The 19577-nt window shown below is 40.4% G+C and overlaps 2 protein-coding genes across 15 annotated transcripts in view; one reads left to right on the top strand and one right to left on the bottom strand.

Moving 5' to 3' along the window:
* LOC117547039 (rho GTPase-activating protein 44-like) overlaps window positions 1–5706 on the top strand; it is a 95874-nt gene extending 90168 nt beyond the window's left edge. For 9 of the 13 annotated variants that reach the window (XM_034217478.1, XM_034217479.1, XM_034217475.1 and 6 more), the window contains one exon: window positions 259–5706. In XM_034217478.1, the coding sequence (XP_034073369.1) occupies window positions 259–416 (158 nt within the window). In that variant the 3' untranslated portion in view covers window positions 417–5706. The remainder of the gene's footprint in view (window positions 1–258) is intronic. The other 4 variants (XM_034217481.1, XM_034217485.1, XM_034217488.1 and 1 more) reach the window with 2 other exon arrangements.
* LOC117547042 (testis-expressed protein 47-like) lies at window positions 2848–18876 on the bottom strand. Of its 2 annotated transcripts, none has more exons than XM_034217489.1 (9): window positions 18713–18876; window positions 17626–17698; window positions 17049–17152; window positions 16554–16618; window positions 15939–16017; window positions 12687–12812; window positions 12016–12163; window positions 10190–10249; window positions 2848–5864 (listed from the first exon to the last, which is right to left on the bottom strand). In XM_034217489.1, the coding sequence occupies exons 1-8, from the start codon at window positions 18824–18826 to the stop codon at window positions 10212–10214; spliced, it is 747 nt and encodes a 248-aa protein (XP_034073380.1). In that variant the 5' UTR covers window positions 18827–18876; the 3' UTR covers window positions 2848–5864; window positions 10190–10211. The 2 variants fall into 2 exon arrangements, with proteins under 2 accessions (XP_034073380.1, XP_034073382.1); XM_034217491.1 differs by lacking the exon at window positions 18713–18876 and adding an exon at window positions 17913–18152.
* Between the last annotated feature and the right edge of the window lie 701 nt (window positions 18877–19577).

Below are 19577 nucleotides of genomic sequence, written 5' to 3' on the forward strand. Positions count from 1 at the left end.
AAAGTCTTTACTATCTATTTGAACTAATTCAAATGAATGCACTACATGGCCAAAAGCAAGTATGCAGACACCCCCATGACATACTGTGCACCTTGTAAATCGTGCACCCCTTTCATGCTTTGTTTTGGTTCAATGGTCTGAGTTTATAATGACCCACCTGCTGTGTGTACCATCATCCAGCTTTCTTTCACCCACATCAACAGTATTGTCATTTCACTCTCTTTCACTGATTTCCTGTCTGTGTTTTGGCCCTGCCAGATTGTCTCTGCAACTTGGACATCCCCATCATCGACGTGGAACTGAACTGTATTTTCGACCTGCCCCACATCTCCCCCTTCAGGAACTCGGTGGCACTGCGTGAACCCACGGGCTTCAAAGCCGAGTCGGAGGAAGAGTCTGAAAGCACAGTGCTATGACGCCACTGAGCCCCCCCCCCCCCCCCCCCCCCCCCTCCTCCCCTGGCACACACTCATACATTGACCTTTTCACTTCTCCCACTGGATTGCTTACAGCCTCGCTCTGGATCTCATCGTCACACCTCACTGTGCTCCAGAGGGGTGAAACTGTGAGAAAACAACAAAAGATACCCAAAATAAATCCGGATCACACGAGGCGATGGCGACAATGTTGTCAGGGGACTTTTAATCAGACACATACTTTGACATTTTGTGTTTACTGTTTGTTTTTATTTTAATGTCTTTTGTCTTATTTGATTCACTTGCAATATTGCCTTTAACTTCACACACGAGACTGGAAAAGGCATTATGTAATAACACAATATTTAACAACCAGGAAAGATTTCACACATTTTTGTGTCATTTTGTAATAATCCGCAACATTTTGTAAAAAACCGCCTGAGCACAAAATGTAATTAATTTCTCCGCATTTTATAACGAATACGTTTATCACGAAAACCCGGAACCCTTTTATTCATTAATATGTAATAATACATTATCTAAGTATTACAAACCTAAATGCACGTCTTCATTCCAAAAAAGTCTAATATGCATCCTGACTCATTTGCAAATATACAATTAGTTAGGTAGATTTTATGTCATTGGTCAAATCTACAAATGTAATTTTAGCCGTCTTTAAAGAACAGATGAAGACTTAATTGGTTATTATATAATGTATCTTTTACATTTCATTCAATAAAATAGCTTAATATTTTTGCAAATACCACTTTAGTATAATAATTAACATCAAAATGCGGGGAAATGTTTTACATTTTGCATTCAAGCTGTTGACTTGACCAAATGCTGCTGTTATTACATGAAGTGGAAATGCACTACATGTTCTGGAGTTGTTACATAATGTGTTATTAAAGGCTGCTGGGAGGGATGAGTGCGCTCTGCTGCTGCTCCTCCTGAGTGAATTTAAGAAGTACTGTACATCTGCCTCCTCCTGTTTGTTTCCCATCTCACATTCCTCTTCATCCCTCAGGGGTATCAGTTGAAATGCCTGTGGAGGCAACAACCCTGAGTATGTGTCCCGCCTGAGCGTTCACTGTGAGTGTGCCAGTATGTCGTTTTGGAAAGTGTGTGTGTGTGTGTGTGTGTGTGTTGTACTATCTGATGTTGCACTGTTGGTGTTGTGGCGCTTAAACAGGAATGCATGTTTTAGAGATTTAGGAAACGACCAGGTTGCAAAGAGGTAAAAAACAAAACAATCACACTCATCTGTATTTACATCAATCAGGATATCAATCACTGAATATTTATTGTTTATATTGTACATTTTCAGAATATATACAATTAAGGTTTTAAATCAGATCAAATCCTATTTTGTATCTAAAGGAGAGCTATAACGATACAATTTCCTCCAGATAGCATACAGTAGATGCTGTCAGAACTCTATTCAACATATGAGATACATACAGGTACAAATTGAAAGGGTTTGGATGGCTTTTGCAAACAGGCTGGGAAATGAAAAACTCCATGTAATAAGTCATTTCCAGTTTGCAGACTGTGGAGCAGGGTCCACAGAGAGTCCATGATGCCTGGAGTGTGCCACGGGGACATTTGCTGAAATGAATAATTATGAAGCTGTTATCTATTGGCAGGACCGCGGCTCCTGCTCTGTGGGATGGACGTTCCTTAGAGGTGTCCTGTGGAGTTTTCTCGTAAATGAACAGAAGTTACGTTCACATTTTGTGTCTCTCACCAGACACAAGCAAAGCGATTGAAAGCATATCCTTCCTTTAGAAGAGTGCGAGGTCTATGTCCTTGCAGTTTTCTACTTCTCTGCTTCTGAGGGCTTATTGATGACCACCAAATCAGTGGAATTGCACAAGATCGGCAGGGGACTGTTATTTGTGTCCCACCTTCATTGAATCAGTTGTGCAAATAAGAGCTGAAATCGTAATTTGGACTTAAATATTTGTTATATGTGTCAATATAATATCTTTAACATGTCACTGTATTGTGGTGCTGTAGAGATGTCCTGGCATACAAAACGTATCTTGATGATAATGTTTTTTGGAAAATCTTTGTTACAGAACAAATAACAAAATGTGATGATTTAGTTATTGAAAAAAGAATCCCCTCCAATATCGTGAATAATGTCGCAATTTCAATATCAATCTAAATGATAATAAGTAAATCTGTTTTGAAATGATTGAAGCTAAGTGAAAATATCATCTGTATCCACCTGTACCTCAAAATGTAGTCCCAAAGCGCTGCTACTGATCAAAAACTCCACAGGGCCCTATGTCATACTGCTGGAATAAATATGAAGAGTCAACCACTAAGTGATGACAACATTTGAATAGCAAATGATAAAGCAAGGAACACAACCATTGTGAATTATGATAGGAAGACACACATTTATGAAAAGTAAAATCAAAGGGTCTTTTTAGAAAATATTGTATTCAAAATAAAGATCAGGCATTCAACAGACAAGTGACAAAGACTGTAAACTCAACACTGACATATCAAAGTTGAAAGTTGATAAGGTAAACTTGTGAGCCAACTCCTGTTAACTCATCCAGCGTCACAGAGCAGCATCACCATTCACGTGACACTCCGACGGCACACTTCAGGCTCCCTCTGTGACGCCAAACCTCTGCAGAGTCCTCCCAGCGAGGTGTTGTTCAGCTGAGCGGGATGAGATCTCATCCTCCTGCCCTGAGGTGTAATAACGTCCTATCGTATCTCAACTGAAAACAGTCACACTCCCTGAAATAAAGGTGCTATTTTTGTCGCCTGCAGCCTCAGAGGCAAAAACAAGCACACCTTTCTCTCTGGCAGCCCCCCCCCCCCAGACCCCTGTCTGATGATGCTGGTATTTTCGGTCGATATAAGTGAACCAGAGGCAAGTGCAAAGATATGTATGTGTTTATTTTAATGAGAGTATTTATACAGATATATTTCTGAATACTTTTTACTAGGTCTGAAGAGTTGTGATTGTTTCCACTACACATGAATCTCATCTCAAAAAAACTAAACATGGGACCAGAATTTCCCTGCTGTCGCATCGAAACCTTTTCAGGAAGCAGAAAACTTGAAAATCAATAAAACTGGAGTAACAAGGTTTGCATTCGACAGCAGCAGTTTGCCATTTGCCTTGTGGGGGGTTTCACTTTGACCCATCCAGATTTGACTCTCCATAATGTCCTGAAAACATCCACTACACATGGCCTCAAAGTCACTGTGCTGCTCCGCCCTCTATCTTTCAAATATCACTTACAGGACTTTTGTAAATAGTGAGCCGCTGTACATACCAGTTCTGGATATAGTGGCAGGGGAGAAATCAAATATATATATATAGATATATGAAAATACTGCATTGAAAAATATGTCGCTGGTTCTAGCACAATATCGCCACATTCACACACAAAAAAAACGTTAGGCTCAAGGTTAATCTAGATTTAGATTTACTTAATATAACCTGCTGATCGTGCTTGTGTTGCAGATAAGAATTAACCTCTTGAACCCTCATTTTAGCTTTGCAGTTGAATAATATTGCCTTTCTGTATTAGCTTGTTCTAACACATCTTCGCAGCTACATGATGCTACATTTCTTCAAATGGAGAATTCAAGATGTTCCAACAGAGAATCCAGCATATTTGATATTTGTCTAAATGTGCGGATCTTGTTTAAAATGTCAAATACCTTTCTGTGGGCTTGCACAAAGCTTGTCCGAACAACCTGCAGCTGTAACGCAGGGGGGTTTGAGAGGTTAAAAGAGACTCTGCATGAAACCGTTGCACCGCTGTCTTTTAGTTTGACAGCGAAACAAAAACTAAGATCTTTACAGTTACCTTAGATAGATATGTGAAAGATAAAAAAAGAACAAATCAGAACCTGCAAAAAAAGTTTCCCAGGCACAGAAACAACAGGATATTTAAGGGCTGTGAATAACACTTTTTTTTTCCCGATAAAATGTCTGGCATTTCTGCTCTAACCTGTTATCAAGATAACACTTTCTGTCAATCAAAAAAATCGACCTAATGTTTCAGCTGTGCTACAATTCACACCAATGATTCAATCCGACCCTTAAATCAACACAGCATCTATGCCAGTGTTTAGAAATAGGGGTTTCTTTTTCTTTTCTTTAGAAAGTAATTGTTGCATTTTGGCTGTGCTGAAGTGAATGGTGTGTCCTGTCTTTGTCTGGATTTCTGTGTTACAGTGTGCTGCTCTTCGTTTTGTACTAAAGGGTTTCAGATTAAGGCTTGTACATACAGTATTCATCAAACACAACTTTATTAACAATAACCCTGTCGAGCAAGAGACAGCCGGGAGACAGTTTCCAGTATTACAGCTTTTGCAAGCATGCCCTTTGAGCACTAAAAAGACGAAAGGCCTTTTTTTACATGAATAGGTGGAATGTATTGGTGATAGACGATGTTCACCTCATGGGTCGTGATGAAGGCAGACTGTTTGTGTTGTGGACATATTCTCAAGTAAAAGAGGGTGGTGGGGTAATTGATCAAAAGTGTCAGTTTTGGGTCGGGAGGTGTGGGGGGCGTTTGATTCGATGTGTGAAACTCGGCAGCATGCTTTTTTAAACCATGCCTATGAAATGTGTCTCATCTTTGGTCCTATATAAATGTGCTTGTATTTATTTTTTATAAGTGAATAGATCAACCTTTATAAAAGAAGAATTTAGTGGTGCCCTCTGACCTTTTTTAGTCAACTTTCCACCAGTTTGTTTTGAAACCATCATGATTTACTGTTTCCCCCATGTATCTTCTGTGTTTATACAGTGTCTATAGCAAATAAGAAAAGCACATCTGGCTCAGAACAGAGATCACTGTCAGGAAATCAAGCTGTCGTTATGTTTGTGCCCAGAAAACTACACTTTCAAAAGGACTACAATCTCTAGAAAAGTTCAAGAAAATCATATAGCAAGCAAGAAAAAACCATGCTGCATTTGTTTGAACCCAAACTATTGTAGATGACACTGTGGTGCATGCAGCCATTGCAAACATCCTTCTCCAATCTTTCCTTGTTTTTCCTTATGTTCCAATTAATGGGGGCCAAAATAAAAAGGGAACACATGAGTGATCAAGGAATCTTTTGAGACTTCAAAGTGATTTGTGTGAAACTGTAGTGGACTCTTTAAAGTTTTGGAGTAAGGAAATGCCTTTTTCTTGGACGAGCTATCTCCCGGTCACCAAGTGGAACACAGTGTACAGTAAGATAGAATTAAAATTAACCTCATCCGAATGTTGAAACTATTAAAAAAAATGTTTTTATATTACCTGGAGTTTCTGTGCCTTTGTTGCAAATGTGGTGTCACTGTTATTTCACATACAAAGCTGCAGTATATTACATGTTGGTATCAAACTGTCACGGGGATTTCTCTCCTCCAGTAAGCCTTCAGTCCCATCCAAGGCAGTTCAGTGAAGGCCAAACATTCTGCAGAGGCATAAAACACTCCATTACGTTTCTGAATTGCGAGGTAAATCACAATGTCAAGTCTCTGACAGTGACAGCACTGAAATGCACCTAGCATGAAGACCTCTAAGATGAACATTTCACATGCTCTGCTAAACGTTAAACCTCAAACACACAGCTGTCATGTTAAAACCAAACTGTGCTGCATGCAAAGATTGCAGCATGCAGAGAAAAGTACAACAAGACTCAGTGTCTACACAGTGCTGGAATTGGGCCGGTACTCACCGGTACGCAGTACCGGCACTTCTGGTTCTGACCCATGGAGTACCGGCACTTCTTGCTCAGTACCGGCATGCTGGCGGTACTCCGGTACTCATGCACCGTGCCAGTACTCAACACTCTCCCGCCGTTCTTATTATACATCCATATATATATATATACAGCCGCCCGGTACTCAGTAGATGCGTCATGAGGTGCCGAACGGACATTCTCATCGCTCTAACCGCTGGAGTTTCACAGCGGCTGTCAGCTGTTTACTCCTGTCATTCAAACAGAACGTGCTGGAGAGGGGGCGGGGCTTATCTTCTCCATGTAAATACTGTGGTGGAAACGACTATGTCAAAATTAACCTATTTGACCGTGATTTAATAGTAATACACGTTTCAAAATAATAATAATAATAATAATAATAATGCCGAAGTAACAACATACTGAAAACTGTTAGTAAAACCATGTTTTAATGCTTTACAATTTACATACCTAGATGCACGTGTGTTGTGTTTATGCAGTGCAACTCCCACCCAGTGGGTGTCTATGTAGAGTGATAGAACAGAGCAGGCACGCCCCCGAGAGAAGGAAAGCAAGTCACGTCACAAATTAGCATTTCTAAAATGTTAGGTGGATTAATAAAAGTGCAAAAAGACAGCGGTTGTCGCCGGAAGAAACTTCAAATACAGAGAATGCTGTGCCTGTGTTGGAAATTGTGTCTGATGGGGAGCTTTCTTTGGTTGATCCTCCTGCTCCAAGTTCTAGTGCATTAGCATTAGCACTAGCTCCGCCGCCTCCTCCAGAGCCTCTAACGTTAGCTGCTGCTGGCTCAACTGCCACCACCAACACCGGGCAAAGCGATGCACCTGACTGCTGGACAACGGACCAGGTGCAATATTTTTGCAAGACCAATGCATGGCTCCTTCTTAAAGATAAGAAGCTAGGATGTCGGATATGCAGAGATGTCAAATCTTTGGGAATACACACTGGACAAGGACTGAAACTGTCAACTGAATGGGGTGAGTGTGCAGTGTCTCATTTCGGTGTTGACAAGGGCAAACAACAAGCTAGCCTGACAAAAAAAATCAAAGAACATAAAGAATCACAAGCCCATGTAAAAGCTGCTGACATCCTTACATCTGCTTCACGTGAAACTATTCAACATCAAGTGCAGTCTATGCATACATCTGAATTAGACACCACTATCAGAGTTTTTCGAACGGCATATAAAATTGGCAAACATAGCCGGCCATTCACAGACATGCCAATTGATTTGAATGTACAGAAACTGAATGGGCTGAACGTGGGCAGGGTTTTGCACTCCAATAAAACCTGTGGCGAAATCATCGACCACATAGCTCATGAGCTGAAGAAAAAAATGGCAAAAGACATTACAGAAAACCAAAGAAAACTCTGTGTTTTGGTCGATGAATCTACCACTATTAGTGGTAAAACGGTGCTTGTTGTGTGTCTACGCTCAGCATTAGCTGATGCTGAGCCCGAAACGTTTTTTTTGGGAGCTGATCGAGTTGGATGGAACAACGGCTGATGACATCACAAAGGCGTTAATGGAGTGTCTTGGAAGAGATTTTAACGAGGACTTTTTAGGTCAGTGTTTCGTTTCTTTTGCATGTGATGGGGCTTCAGTCATGCTAGGGAAGAGAACAGGCGTTGCTACCCAGTTGTGTAGTAAATTCCCAAGCCTGTTTGTGTGGCACTGCTCCAATCATCGTCTAGAGCTGGCAGTTGGGGATGTGGTCAAGGAGGTCTCAGGGCTCAATCATTTCCAGATCTTTTTTGACAAACTCTATTCCTTGTTCCATGCCTCCCCCAAAAATCAGAGGCAGTTAGCGCAGTGTGCGCAAGCAGTCGGACAGCGTCTCCTGGTGATAGGGCGTGTTTTGTCCATCCGCTGGGTGGCTTCAAGTGAAAGGAGCGTCAGAGCAGTCTGGGAAAACTACCGAGTGCTTCATGATCACTTCACAAATGCTGCAAACGACACGAGCAGGGATTCCAGAGACAGAGCAAAGTACAAGGGCCTGGATGATGTGCTCACATCTGCAACGTTTGTCAGCAATCTGGGACTGATGTACGATGCGCTCACAGAGCTCAGCGACCTCTCTCGGCAACTCCAAAAAAGAGAGATGACACTGCCTACAGCAGATAGGCTCTTAACTCGAGAAATACGAGTTTTTGAATCCATGATCACCATGCCTGGCCCACACATGACTACAGTTCATACAGCTCTAGCTGAGAAGTCCTTCAAGGGTGTTGCCCTGCGTGAGAATGGCAGGCTTGTACAGATTCATGCAGGTCAGTTTTTCCGCAGTATGGTAGAGAATCTGAGATACAGAATGACTTCCACAACCTCCTCTCATGTCAGCACAAGAGAAATCCCATTACATGGCCGGGAGGCCCGGAGCTAATCCAGGACATGAAAGTTATCCATCCTGGAAGTTGGCCTGAAGAGGAGTTAGACGTACAGTATGGGGACGTAGAGGTGCTACGTTTGTGCGAAGTGCTGAAAGTGGACAGAAGAGAGACTGTTCAGGGCTTTCGCGAATACAAGGAAACCAGGGCATCCCGTACACCTGCTGCCATGGAGCCTCTACTGAAAGCAGTCCGAACCATCGCTGTCTCCACTAGTGAGTGTGAGCGGGCATTCAGCTGCATGAACGATATCCTTACTGCAAAAAGGAATGCTCTCTCTGTCAGCCGACTGTCCAGCCTGGTTTTCATTAAATGTAATGGACCATCACTAGGACAGTTCAATCCGGAACAGTATGTGAGGTCCTGGCTGGCAAAGGGAAGGAGAAGTGCTGATGAAAGAGCCTGTCCAGCTCCAGCCCCTGATACTGATGTCCCCAAGGCCTTCTGGAGCCTTTTCTAACAATGTGAAGTATATTGCAAAGCAGCTCACCCAGTGAGAAGACTTTTGGCATAATGTGCCGATTTGTACAGATCCTGGAGATAGAAGGACTTCAGACCAACCAGGGAGTTATCTGATCAGCTTGGTGTTCAATGTAACTCTTTACCATGGCTCAGACTTTGTTACTTGCAGTTACAGTTTCTCATTTTAGATTGTGCAAATTTTGCATTTGTTTTTACATGTTCTTTGTTCATGCTCTTTATCATTTTTCTGAGTTGGAAAGTTAGATTGCATCATAGTTTACTTTATACATATTTGTATTCTTCAGTGGTGAAGTATATTGCAAAGCAGCTCAGCCATGTGAGAAGACTTTTGGCACTTTTTCGTTTTCTGAGTTGGAAAGTTAGATTGCATTCAAAATGTACAGAAATACTTAATTTTGTTAAAGCTTTTTATAAAAAATGCTTCTGACCAGAGCTTTGTTTCCTTGTCATTAATGTTGAACACCACCAGAGGGGCTCTCACCTGAAAGGTCTCTGCTTCATGTGTCTTCAGCAGAAGATCTAGACTTTGATTGCTATATTTTCAGTTAATATTGACCTTACTGAGCTTTAGCCATATCCGCTGCCTATCATAAAAAATGTTAAGTACAGTGAACCTTTCTAAAATATACAGTAATAAAGAGACAAACCCACCAGCATTATAGTAGCCAAATTCTTGTTTGTGGGCTGTATATATAAAATTGACTTGAAAAAGTTGCTGATTTTAGAGTACTGGCACCTTTTTCATTCCAATTCAAGCACTGTGTCTACAGCCAAAATGCTGATTCTCTGAAGCCAATGCTAATATGCTACCGTGATCTCAGTGACAACGCTAACATGCTGATGATCTTGAGTTTAAGCATGGTGCTAATTAGCAGTAAACACAAAGTACAGCTGAGCCTGATGGGAAGGCCATTAGTTTTGCAGGTATTGGGTCATCATTCTAATGTGGAACTACAGCCAGGGAAACCAAATTCCCCCAGGATAATTAAGTATTTCTGATTTTTTTCAGACAGATTTATATTTTCTCTAAGGATTTATCCTCCGTTCATCATGAATGTCTGAATACAATTGGAACAAGCTCATTGTTTTTGCAAGTGTCAAGACTGACCAGTCCTAGGTAAAGGTGAAGCCTTAACTGTTTCACAGTAAATAACGAGATTCCCTACCTTTGACCTTTTGTCCACAACATTAAACCGTGGTGAGGCGGCTGCTGCGGATCACTTGTCCTGTTAAGTTAAGCAAAATGTTACTTGGTGCAGATTTGCTTCATTCTACACTTTGAATTATCGCTAAAATCAACAAGATTATTACATTATATTATTATAAAGACAATGATCTTTTCATTAGATTCATGTTGGATGAGTAAGCATACAGTGCATCCAGAAAGTATTCATACCGCTTCACTTTTTCCACATTTTGTTATGTTACAGCCTTATTTCAAAATGGATTAAATTCATTTGTTTTCTCAACATTCTACACACAAAACCCATAATGACAAAGTGAAAAAAGTTATAAAATAATTGTTGCTAATGAATTAAAAATAAAACACTCAAATATCACATGTGCATAAGTATTCACACCCTTAACTCAATACTTTGTTGAAGCACCTTTGGCAGCAATTACAGCCTCAAGTCTTCTGAGCATGATGCTACACGCTTGGCACACCTTTCGTTGGACAGTTTCTCCCATTCTTCTTTGCAGATCGTCTCAGGCTCCATCAGGTTGGACGGGGAGCGTCGGTGCACAGCCATTTTCAGATCTCTCCAGAGACGTTCAATCCGGTTCAAGTCTGGGCTCTGGCTGGGCCACTCAAGGACATTCACAGACTTGTCCTGAAGCCACTCCTTTGTTATCGTGGCGGTGTGCTTAGGGTCGCTGTCCTGTTGAAAGGTGAACCTTCGCCCCAGTCTGAGGTCCAGAGCGCTCTGGAGCAGGTTTTCATCAAGGATCTCCATGTACATTGCTGCATTCATCTTTCCCTTGATCCTGACTAGTCTCCCAGTTCCTGCTTCTGAGAAACCTCCCCACAGCATGATGCTGCAGCCACCACCATGCTTCACTGTAGGGATGGTGTTGGCCAGGTGATGAGCGGTGCCTGGGTTCTTCCAGACATGATGCTTGGCATTCAGGCCAAAGAGATCCATCTTGGTTTCATCAGACCAGACCATTTGGTTTCTCATGGTCTGAGAGTCCTCTAGGAGCTCCATGGGGGCTTTCATGTGCCTTTTGCTGAGGAGTGGCTTCCTTCTGGCCACTCTACCATAAGGCCTGATTGGTGGAGTGCTGCACAGATGGTTGTCCTTCTGGAAGGTTCTCCCATCTCCACAGAGGAACACTGGAGCTCTGTCAGAGTGACCATCGGGTTCTTGGTCACCTCTCTGACTAAGGTCCTTCTCCCCCGATGCTCAGTTTGGTTTGGGCGGCCAGCTCTAGGAAGAGCCCTGGAGGTTTCAAACATCTTCCATTTGCAAATGATGGAGACCACTGTGCTCGTTGGGACCTTCAATGCTGCAGACATTTTTCCGTACCCTTCCCCAGATCTGTGCCTTGATACAATCCTGTCTCTGAGGTCTACAGACAACTCCTTGGACCTCATGACTTGGTTTGTGCTCTAATGTGCACTGTCAACGGTGGGACCTCATATAGACAGGTGTGTTCCTTTCCAAGTCATGTCCAATCTATTTAATTTACCACAGGTGGACTCCAGTCAAGTTATAGAAACATCTCAAGGATGATCAGTGGAAACGGCAAAGCAAAGGGTGTGAATACTTATGTACATGTGATATTTCATTTGATTATTTTTAACACATTTGTGAAAAATTCTTTAAAAAAGTTTTCTATTTGTCATTATGGGGTATTGTGTGTGGAATGTTGAGAACATTTTTTAAAAAAAATCCATTTTGAGATAAGGCTGCAACATAACAAAATGTGAAAAGAGTTAAGGGGTATGAATACTTTCCGGATGCTCTGTATAGTTATCATCTGCTCTTACCAAAGTCCATGTGGATGTCTAGCGGTGAGTTGTACATCTGAAGGTGTTGCTGAGGCGTCAAGAGCTCCTCTCGAGCCAGCAGATTGTAGAGAACCCTCTGAGAAGCGATCAGCTCCGGGGTCTCATCCCACACTGACCCAGGAACAGCCTTCAATAAATCAATACATTTTCTTTAGTTTATGTTTTTAAGTAAAGAAATAAAATGTGTTAGTTTTTTCTGACTATGGAGGACCAAAGCTGCCATTTTAATCAATAAATAAAGCTTAATAAAAAAAGATAAATAAAAAAATAAAAGACAGAAAGCAAAGTAGAAAAAGAGCCTCAATCACCAAAATAATGTGAATGTTAATTAAAGAATACATTTTCTCATAAATACAAACTGTAATAAACTCAATGTATATATTTATTTTAAGTTATTATGTCAATTTTTATCTAATTATTTCTGGTTTTCTTTCACTTATTTTGTTGCCTTGATGTTGTCAACTAACAGCCAATAGTTAATATTATTTGTAAATGACCAGGAACATTTATTGAGTGATTGAGGCTTTTATTGCTACATTTATTTAATACTTATAGTAATTATTTCTTTTTGAATCATTTACTACAATGACAGCTCTAGGCCTCCATATACTGTACATCAATCCCTAAAGAGACCATCAAACTGAACACACCTTTTTAGATTTGTCCAGTTTCTGCAGCCCTGACAGAACGGTGCACACCAACGTTTCTGTGGTCTCCTCCTCATCCTCAAGAGCCTTCGCTCCAGGGTCTCCTGCCACCTGGTCTGCTTCGAGCACCTTCAACAACATGGAACACTCAAACACTGCAACAAACTCATGCATACAGATTATAATTCAGAGAGGGAAATCATAGAAGAGGGGAAATCTAAATAAATGCGTGGAGAAAGTTAATGAACGCTTCTGATGGCTGGTGCTGTAACAACACCTATACTAAGACAATTTAAAGTATCACCCAGTGTTATTTTTTCTTCTATTAATCAGTGTGGGAGAAGTATTCAGATGTGTTACTTCAGTAAAAGTAGCAATACTACATTTTAAAAGTAAAAGTCCTGCATTCAAAATCTTACTTAAAGAGCCTGTGACAGCATCCCAACAACTGTTGTGCAATGAAATATTGGGCTACTAGTAATCTCGAACCGTCAGTTTAAAAAAGAAAAAGCGATATCGTTCCGTTAAATATCAATAATTTCGAACATCGCGGGGAAATTCCTTCGACTCATTTTGAAGTTTTGGGGGAAGCCGGAAGTGACGTCAATGCGGGAACGCTTCACTGTGCGGCGAGAGAGCTAAACACGGACAAAGTGTGTTGTCATGCGTAGAAATGGTGAATTACTGAGTTTAGGCACGTTAATAATGTTTTAATGAAGTTGACTACAGTATATTTATATTTGTCAGTGCTTTCATGTCAATTCGGCGAACATAAACATAAATGATCGTGGTGAAGATGATGATTAAATTAGGATTACAAATCGGTAGTGAGAGCTGCTGAATTTCCTCCCGTAGGATGTGATATAAAAACAAATCGATTATTTTTGTAGTTGTAAACTCAAGTGGATGAAACTACATGAATTAGTGCTTTCATGTCAATTCGGCGAACATATGATAGATTAAATGATCGTGAGAATGATGATTAAAAATCGTTTGTTTGAGCCGGTCTGCATTTCCTGATGAGAAAACAAACCGATGCTTTTTGTAGTTGTTCACCAACATGGATTCAAAATGTGTGTTTTTTTCACCACAATGTTGGGGAAATTAATGGATAGAATGCACGGATTATTATTATTATTCCCACTCCGATCGGGACACTAGGTCCACCGTTTCCCCGCAGCGAGGCTCCCCCCGTTGACAGTTTACGTGGGCAGGATGAAGTGGCGGACTGGCCATCGGGACGAATCCCGATGGGCCGGTACCGAAGTGGGCCGGTCGGATAAGTCACTAGCACATCCCCCATAGGCGGCGCGTGAGGCTCAGGTTTGGGAAGGCTAAATAACTTATTTTACCTGACGCTGCCCGCCTCCGGCATCTATAGAAAAGAGATCAACTCAGTGTGCAGAGTTTAAATCTCTCAAGTCATATTACAGGATAAAGGAAATACAGAGAAGACGCCGACGTGTCGCACTTATCATTCATATTACATCATCAATCAGATCATCGATCATATAATATCATAATATAGGCCTATCATATATTTCCTTATATGAGTCAGCTTCTCCAGCCGTATCTGGCCGTGCAACACTTACAGTGTCACATACTGTATGCAGAAGTATTATTTTAAGCAACACATTATGTTGACGAAACACTCGAGTCAAATGTAATTAAAGTCAGATCCACTCGTGTCTTAGACTCTCGCGCTCTCAGCTGGTGAGAGAAACCCTGGCTTGATTTACCGAGTTGATAACCAGCGTCCTAGGACCGTTTAGCGAGATCTCGTTTGTTAGTTTGTTGTTGTTAGTTAGTTTGTTACTCAAACATATCCAGGGTATGTTGAACCGAAAAACTTAGCAGCGCTAATGTCAAAGACACAGACATTGCATTATATTTGTATTTTACCAGGATGCAGTGACACAAATATTTACATATTTACATTTACTATCTACAGCACCCGCCGCCCCTGACATCCCCCACTCCCCCCGTGGACAATTTACTAGCGGTACTGAAGTGGGCCGGGATGATTTTTAGTCCCAGTCCACCACCACATGACCATATTGACGCACCTAATTCCTAAACTTCTAACAGATACAACATAAACCGATCCTTCAGCTTCATATGAGCTCTCAGACACGTTCAACATTAAACTGTCATCGCTGTCTGAGCTTGCTGCTGTGTGCGCCATCGTGCGTTTACATGCAGATGCTGGGATCCTGAACGGTGCAGCTGGAGCGCTGTGCCCGCAATGACGTCACACGTAATTTGGCGGGACTTGAAGAATCCCCGAGAAGATCCAGGAAATGGTCAACATTGAAGGGCAGATTAATGGTTATCAAAGTACAAATATCCAAAATCAGTTCAGTAACGGTTTTCAAGGGGACAATATTTACTCAAATTGATGGGTTTGGATGATGGGGGAAACTCGTGTCACAGGCTCTTTAAGTAAAAAGTATTATAATGTCCGATTTCAGAATTGTATATTGAATTGCTGGGTCACTATTATGATTATTCATGTCTTTTGATCACAACTGGTAAATGAAGAGCTCATTTGAATAATTTGTTATACTGCTACTTGATATCTTAACCTAGAAATATATGTCAAAGTTTAATTAATCATTGATTTAGATGTTGTATTAGCTAATAATATAGCCTAAAAAGTAAGTTACAAAAGCTGACAAATAAATATGGGGAGTAAAAATGTCAATATTGGCTTCTTAAATGTAGTGGAGTACAAAGTAGCATAAACTGGGAATACTCAGGTAAAGTGACTCAACATTGTATTTAAAGGTCCCATGTCATGGCCATTTATACTGATCAGAATTCCATTGTGAGGTCTACTAGAATAGATTTACATTGTTCAATGTTCCAAACTCACATTGGTTTCTCATACAGCATCTCTGTATAGTATGTGTATTCACTCTTTGTCCTAAACGGCTTGTTGGAGCTCTCTGGGCGTGGCTACTGGGTATCCCTACATAGCGATACCCAGGAAGTAACTGAGAAATCTCCAACGAGGTGTTCTGGGGCAGCATAGACAGGTATTTTCTGTGTTAGAGTTTTACTCGCTACAGGGTGTACTTTGAGGGTTCTTGACTCTGCAGACCGTTTACATGCAGAAAAACCTACATAACACACAAGGGGACGGGTAATAACCAGAAAAGCATGACGTGGGACCTTTAAGTACAGTACATGAGTACATGTACTGTGTTACTATCCACCACTGATATGAATGCATCCTCAAAGATGAAAGCTCACCTTGTAGCTCCACTGTTGGAACAGCCTGCTCTGAGGATGATGGGCCATGAACACAACCCTGGGAGCTTCCAGCAAGGCACTGAAAGAGATGGAAACAATGTTTATGGTTCTGTTTACCAGATATAACAGTCTGGTTTTAGGGTATTTGTATCACTTTTCATTATTCTACAGTGACCTCACTGGGGTGTTTATGGACCTAGTTACACATAAACATAAAGTCGAAAACCGACTCACAAATGAGCACACACACAGGTAGAACACACTCAGTTGTATGTTATTCATCTGTTTCCATCATTGTCGAACATGATACCTTTGTCTATGTGCTTTGACATTGGCAGGGTATGACTTCATTTACTAAATATTCTTTTATGATCTTATTGTTTTTATTTGCACTCTCCTTTACTGTTTCCTTTTTTCCTTTAAAGCACTCTTTGGAAGGAGGAGTGCTACATAAATCAATATTTCCTTTTGATGGAATTGTGCAGTCATAAGAACATTGGGTCTTTGGTTTGAATATTTAACTTAGTACAAGAAGATAATATAAATGATACATGATTATTTTGCAACCTTAAACTAAGTGTACTTTTCATGTGAGGATGAATGAAGCATCATTACCCGTGTGTCTGGTGTTGCATGTCTTTCAGGTCCGTCAGAACAGAGAGCAGAACCTCTCTGGATGACTGGAAGAGAGGCAAGTGCACCATATTGAGTCATAATGGATAACAGTAATGAGGACTCAGCAATCAAATACAAAAAATAAAAGGCAGCCGCAATTATATCTGAACAAATGCATAGAAAGATTGTAGTGGTCAGTGATTACTAGAATACATTTGTTTAGTTGGTTTATGTTGGTATTTATTTAATTAACTCCAATGTTGTAAAAACACTCACATTGCACTTTCAGTTTGCACCAATCTTGTATGGGTCATTTGTTTCAACCAACTGTGGATCCTGAAAATCCAAAATACTTGCAATAGCTTACATTTTTGGTTGAATGTATCCAAAAGTATTCAGATTCGATTACATTTTTTGTAATTCAGTGGATTAAGTTTCTACGCAACCTTAATGATAACACAACACACATCTTCCTCATAGACACTTGAAACTCACTTCGATGATATGCAGCAGGCAGGATGGGTAAATGTACAGCCGGCCCGTCATCAGATCCCATGAATACCGTTTGCTGAGCTGAAAGTTGAGTCTCTCGTAATGAGCTGTGTGGAGACAAACAAAGGAACAGTTTGTTGCAGATAAGTGAGAAATGAGGCAGCCTGACAACTTGAAAGTGTCTCTGTCGTTAACACACAGTTCAGCCTTTCTTTAATGGGTCAGTATTCCTAAGCAGCAACTAGAAAAAGCCCAACAGACAGGACGCCCTGCAGACGCATTCTCATAGAGGTGCGAACGCTTGTAAAAACTCCAACAAAGGGAAAAAGACCGTCTGTCACAGCTCTTTTCACATTGTTGTCATTTTAAGAGTTGAGAAATAGATGGTTCTCCACATAGATCAGTACATCTGTAACACCAATTACCATCACCCTGCACTCCCCTTAAGGAAAACAAGATGAAATTGGTAGAAGGTGATTAGTTCATTGATTTGGATGAAGGGATCTTCTCAGTGGAATAGCAGTGCCTTATTATTATCGAGCCCCCGCTCTTCGTGGCTCTAAGGTAATTGCTGGCTGACCTCCAAGTTCTGTCCTGTCAGCGAGGTCGTGGGGGAGCCGAGCAATCACTATCAGCCGCTGTAGCACGATCCTCTGGGGAGACAGCGGGGAAAAGTCTTAGAAAAGCTGCAGAGCAACAGCAGAAAGTGCTTTGTTACATATCACACACATACAGGAGGGAACACATGCACAAAGTACAAATAAGCTATATATGTTAAACATAATGTGCTGTTTGATATTTAGCCTTAATTCAACTTAGATCTCAGAACTCTAACATGCCTCTACTCTAAGCTGTATTTTTACAAACCTCTTCCTTTTCTAGATCAGTCTTCTTTGTCATAAGTAGGTGAAATAAACTACTCCCAGATTCCTCCTCTTTCTTTTGTTCTGCTTTAATGTCTTCCATCTTACCGTCTCCTCGTCCAAATCAAGCACTGAGTGAGTAAAGCCTTAGCGAGCTGCGTGCCCTCTCTGTTTATACAAGCTTATATATCCTAGAAACCTATTGTTCCCCAGATGCTGTAAAACCAAACCTGCTGCACTCGGATGCAATTACATATATATATAGGCTGCATGAAAAAGGCACAGCCAATCCCAGCCTTGTATTTCAGGTGATAACAGCCAATAGGAGGAGGATGTGCACAGGACAGAGGACACAGTAGAATAAACAGTTTTGGTTCAAGTTAGCTGGTTCCTCCTATGATAGGAGAATGTATTATTACTAATTTTACAAAATTAAATGAAATAAATCAATTCAAAAATCAGTTATTTGTCAAACTAATAAATACATGTTTTATTTCTAAGGCTTTTATGTCTACATTTCCTTCAAATTGAATTTAGTGTGTCCTCAATTTACTGTAGGTAAATTGCTAGTTTTCATATAAGTCTAAATTATATTTGAGATATATTAAGTGGCAGACAAATGTCATGTGATCAATATGGCTACTTCAGTGATTGTTGGCAATTATTTTGGACCTTTTTTAAAGTGTTTCCCTTTATTATGGGTTTGTCGAGTAACGTTCAAAGAACGTACACAGTAACCTCACATAGCAGAGTAGCTAGGTGAGCTAGCTAACTCCCACCATGACAGGCTGCAGCAGCACAAACCTCTCTCATCTGACTGTTGAACACGTCGAACATGGTCGCTGAGTCTTCTTCCATGTCCTCGGAGTCTCTGTCCCAGGAAAAGCTCGTCATTTTCTCTAAACTCTTCTCAGTCATTTTGTCTAATTAGTTTTAGGAGCTCTGCACGGTTACCGTGGAAACATGTGAGGTAATGACGCGTTTGACGTCAAAGACCACGCAGTTATTATTTTGACAAACCAAGCCAAAACTCATCACCTGTTGACATTTTTATTTAGAGAGATAATGTAGTACATTGTAATAATAATAACACAACAATTAATACAAATGTTACAAAATGTAGAGGACAAATGTGTAGAAACATTTCCAGTTAACTAAATACATTATGTCATGATTTTATAAATACTCTCTTGGTAAATGAATAGTAAGACAAGTAAATAGAAAGTGATATTGATATTATTGATTTAATTTCAGAATGTAGTTCTTTTTTTTGGGTCAACACCTATGGTCAAAACAGAGGTTTTTTTACTACTTCTTTTTTAAATGACTCAACCTACAGATACGCTAATAAGTTAAGAAATGTACCCTTTTTTAAGTACATTTTTTATTTAAGTAAATTACTAATGAAATGATTTATTGTGTCCCCATTTTAACTTCTAAAATATATTTTTCAACTATTATCTAATACTTTAGACTGCTTATTTTATATGTTTTTACTTTGTACCTTAAAATTCTGTAATCTAATAACGTTGATTTACAGAGTAAATTAAGATTCTCCATACAGATACACAACACAAGAACACCTTGTTTACACAGTTAATTTAACAACACAATATGACTTTATTTATTTCAAGATTTGTTTATTCTGTCCCTAACATCATAACAACTT

The sequence above is a fragment of the Gymnodraco acuticeps genome, unplaced genomic scaffold (genome assembly GCF_902827175.1).
Source record: "Gymnodraco acuticeps unplaced genomic scaffold, fGymAcu1.1, whole genome shotgun sequence".
NCBI lineage: Eukaryota > Metazoa > Chordata > Actinopteri > Perciformes > Bathydraconidae > Gymnodraco > Gymnodraco acuticeps.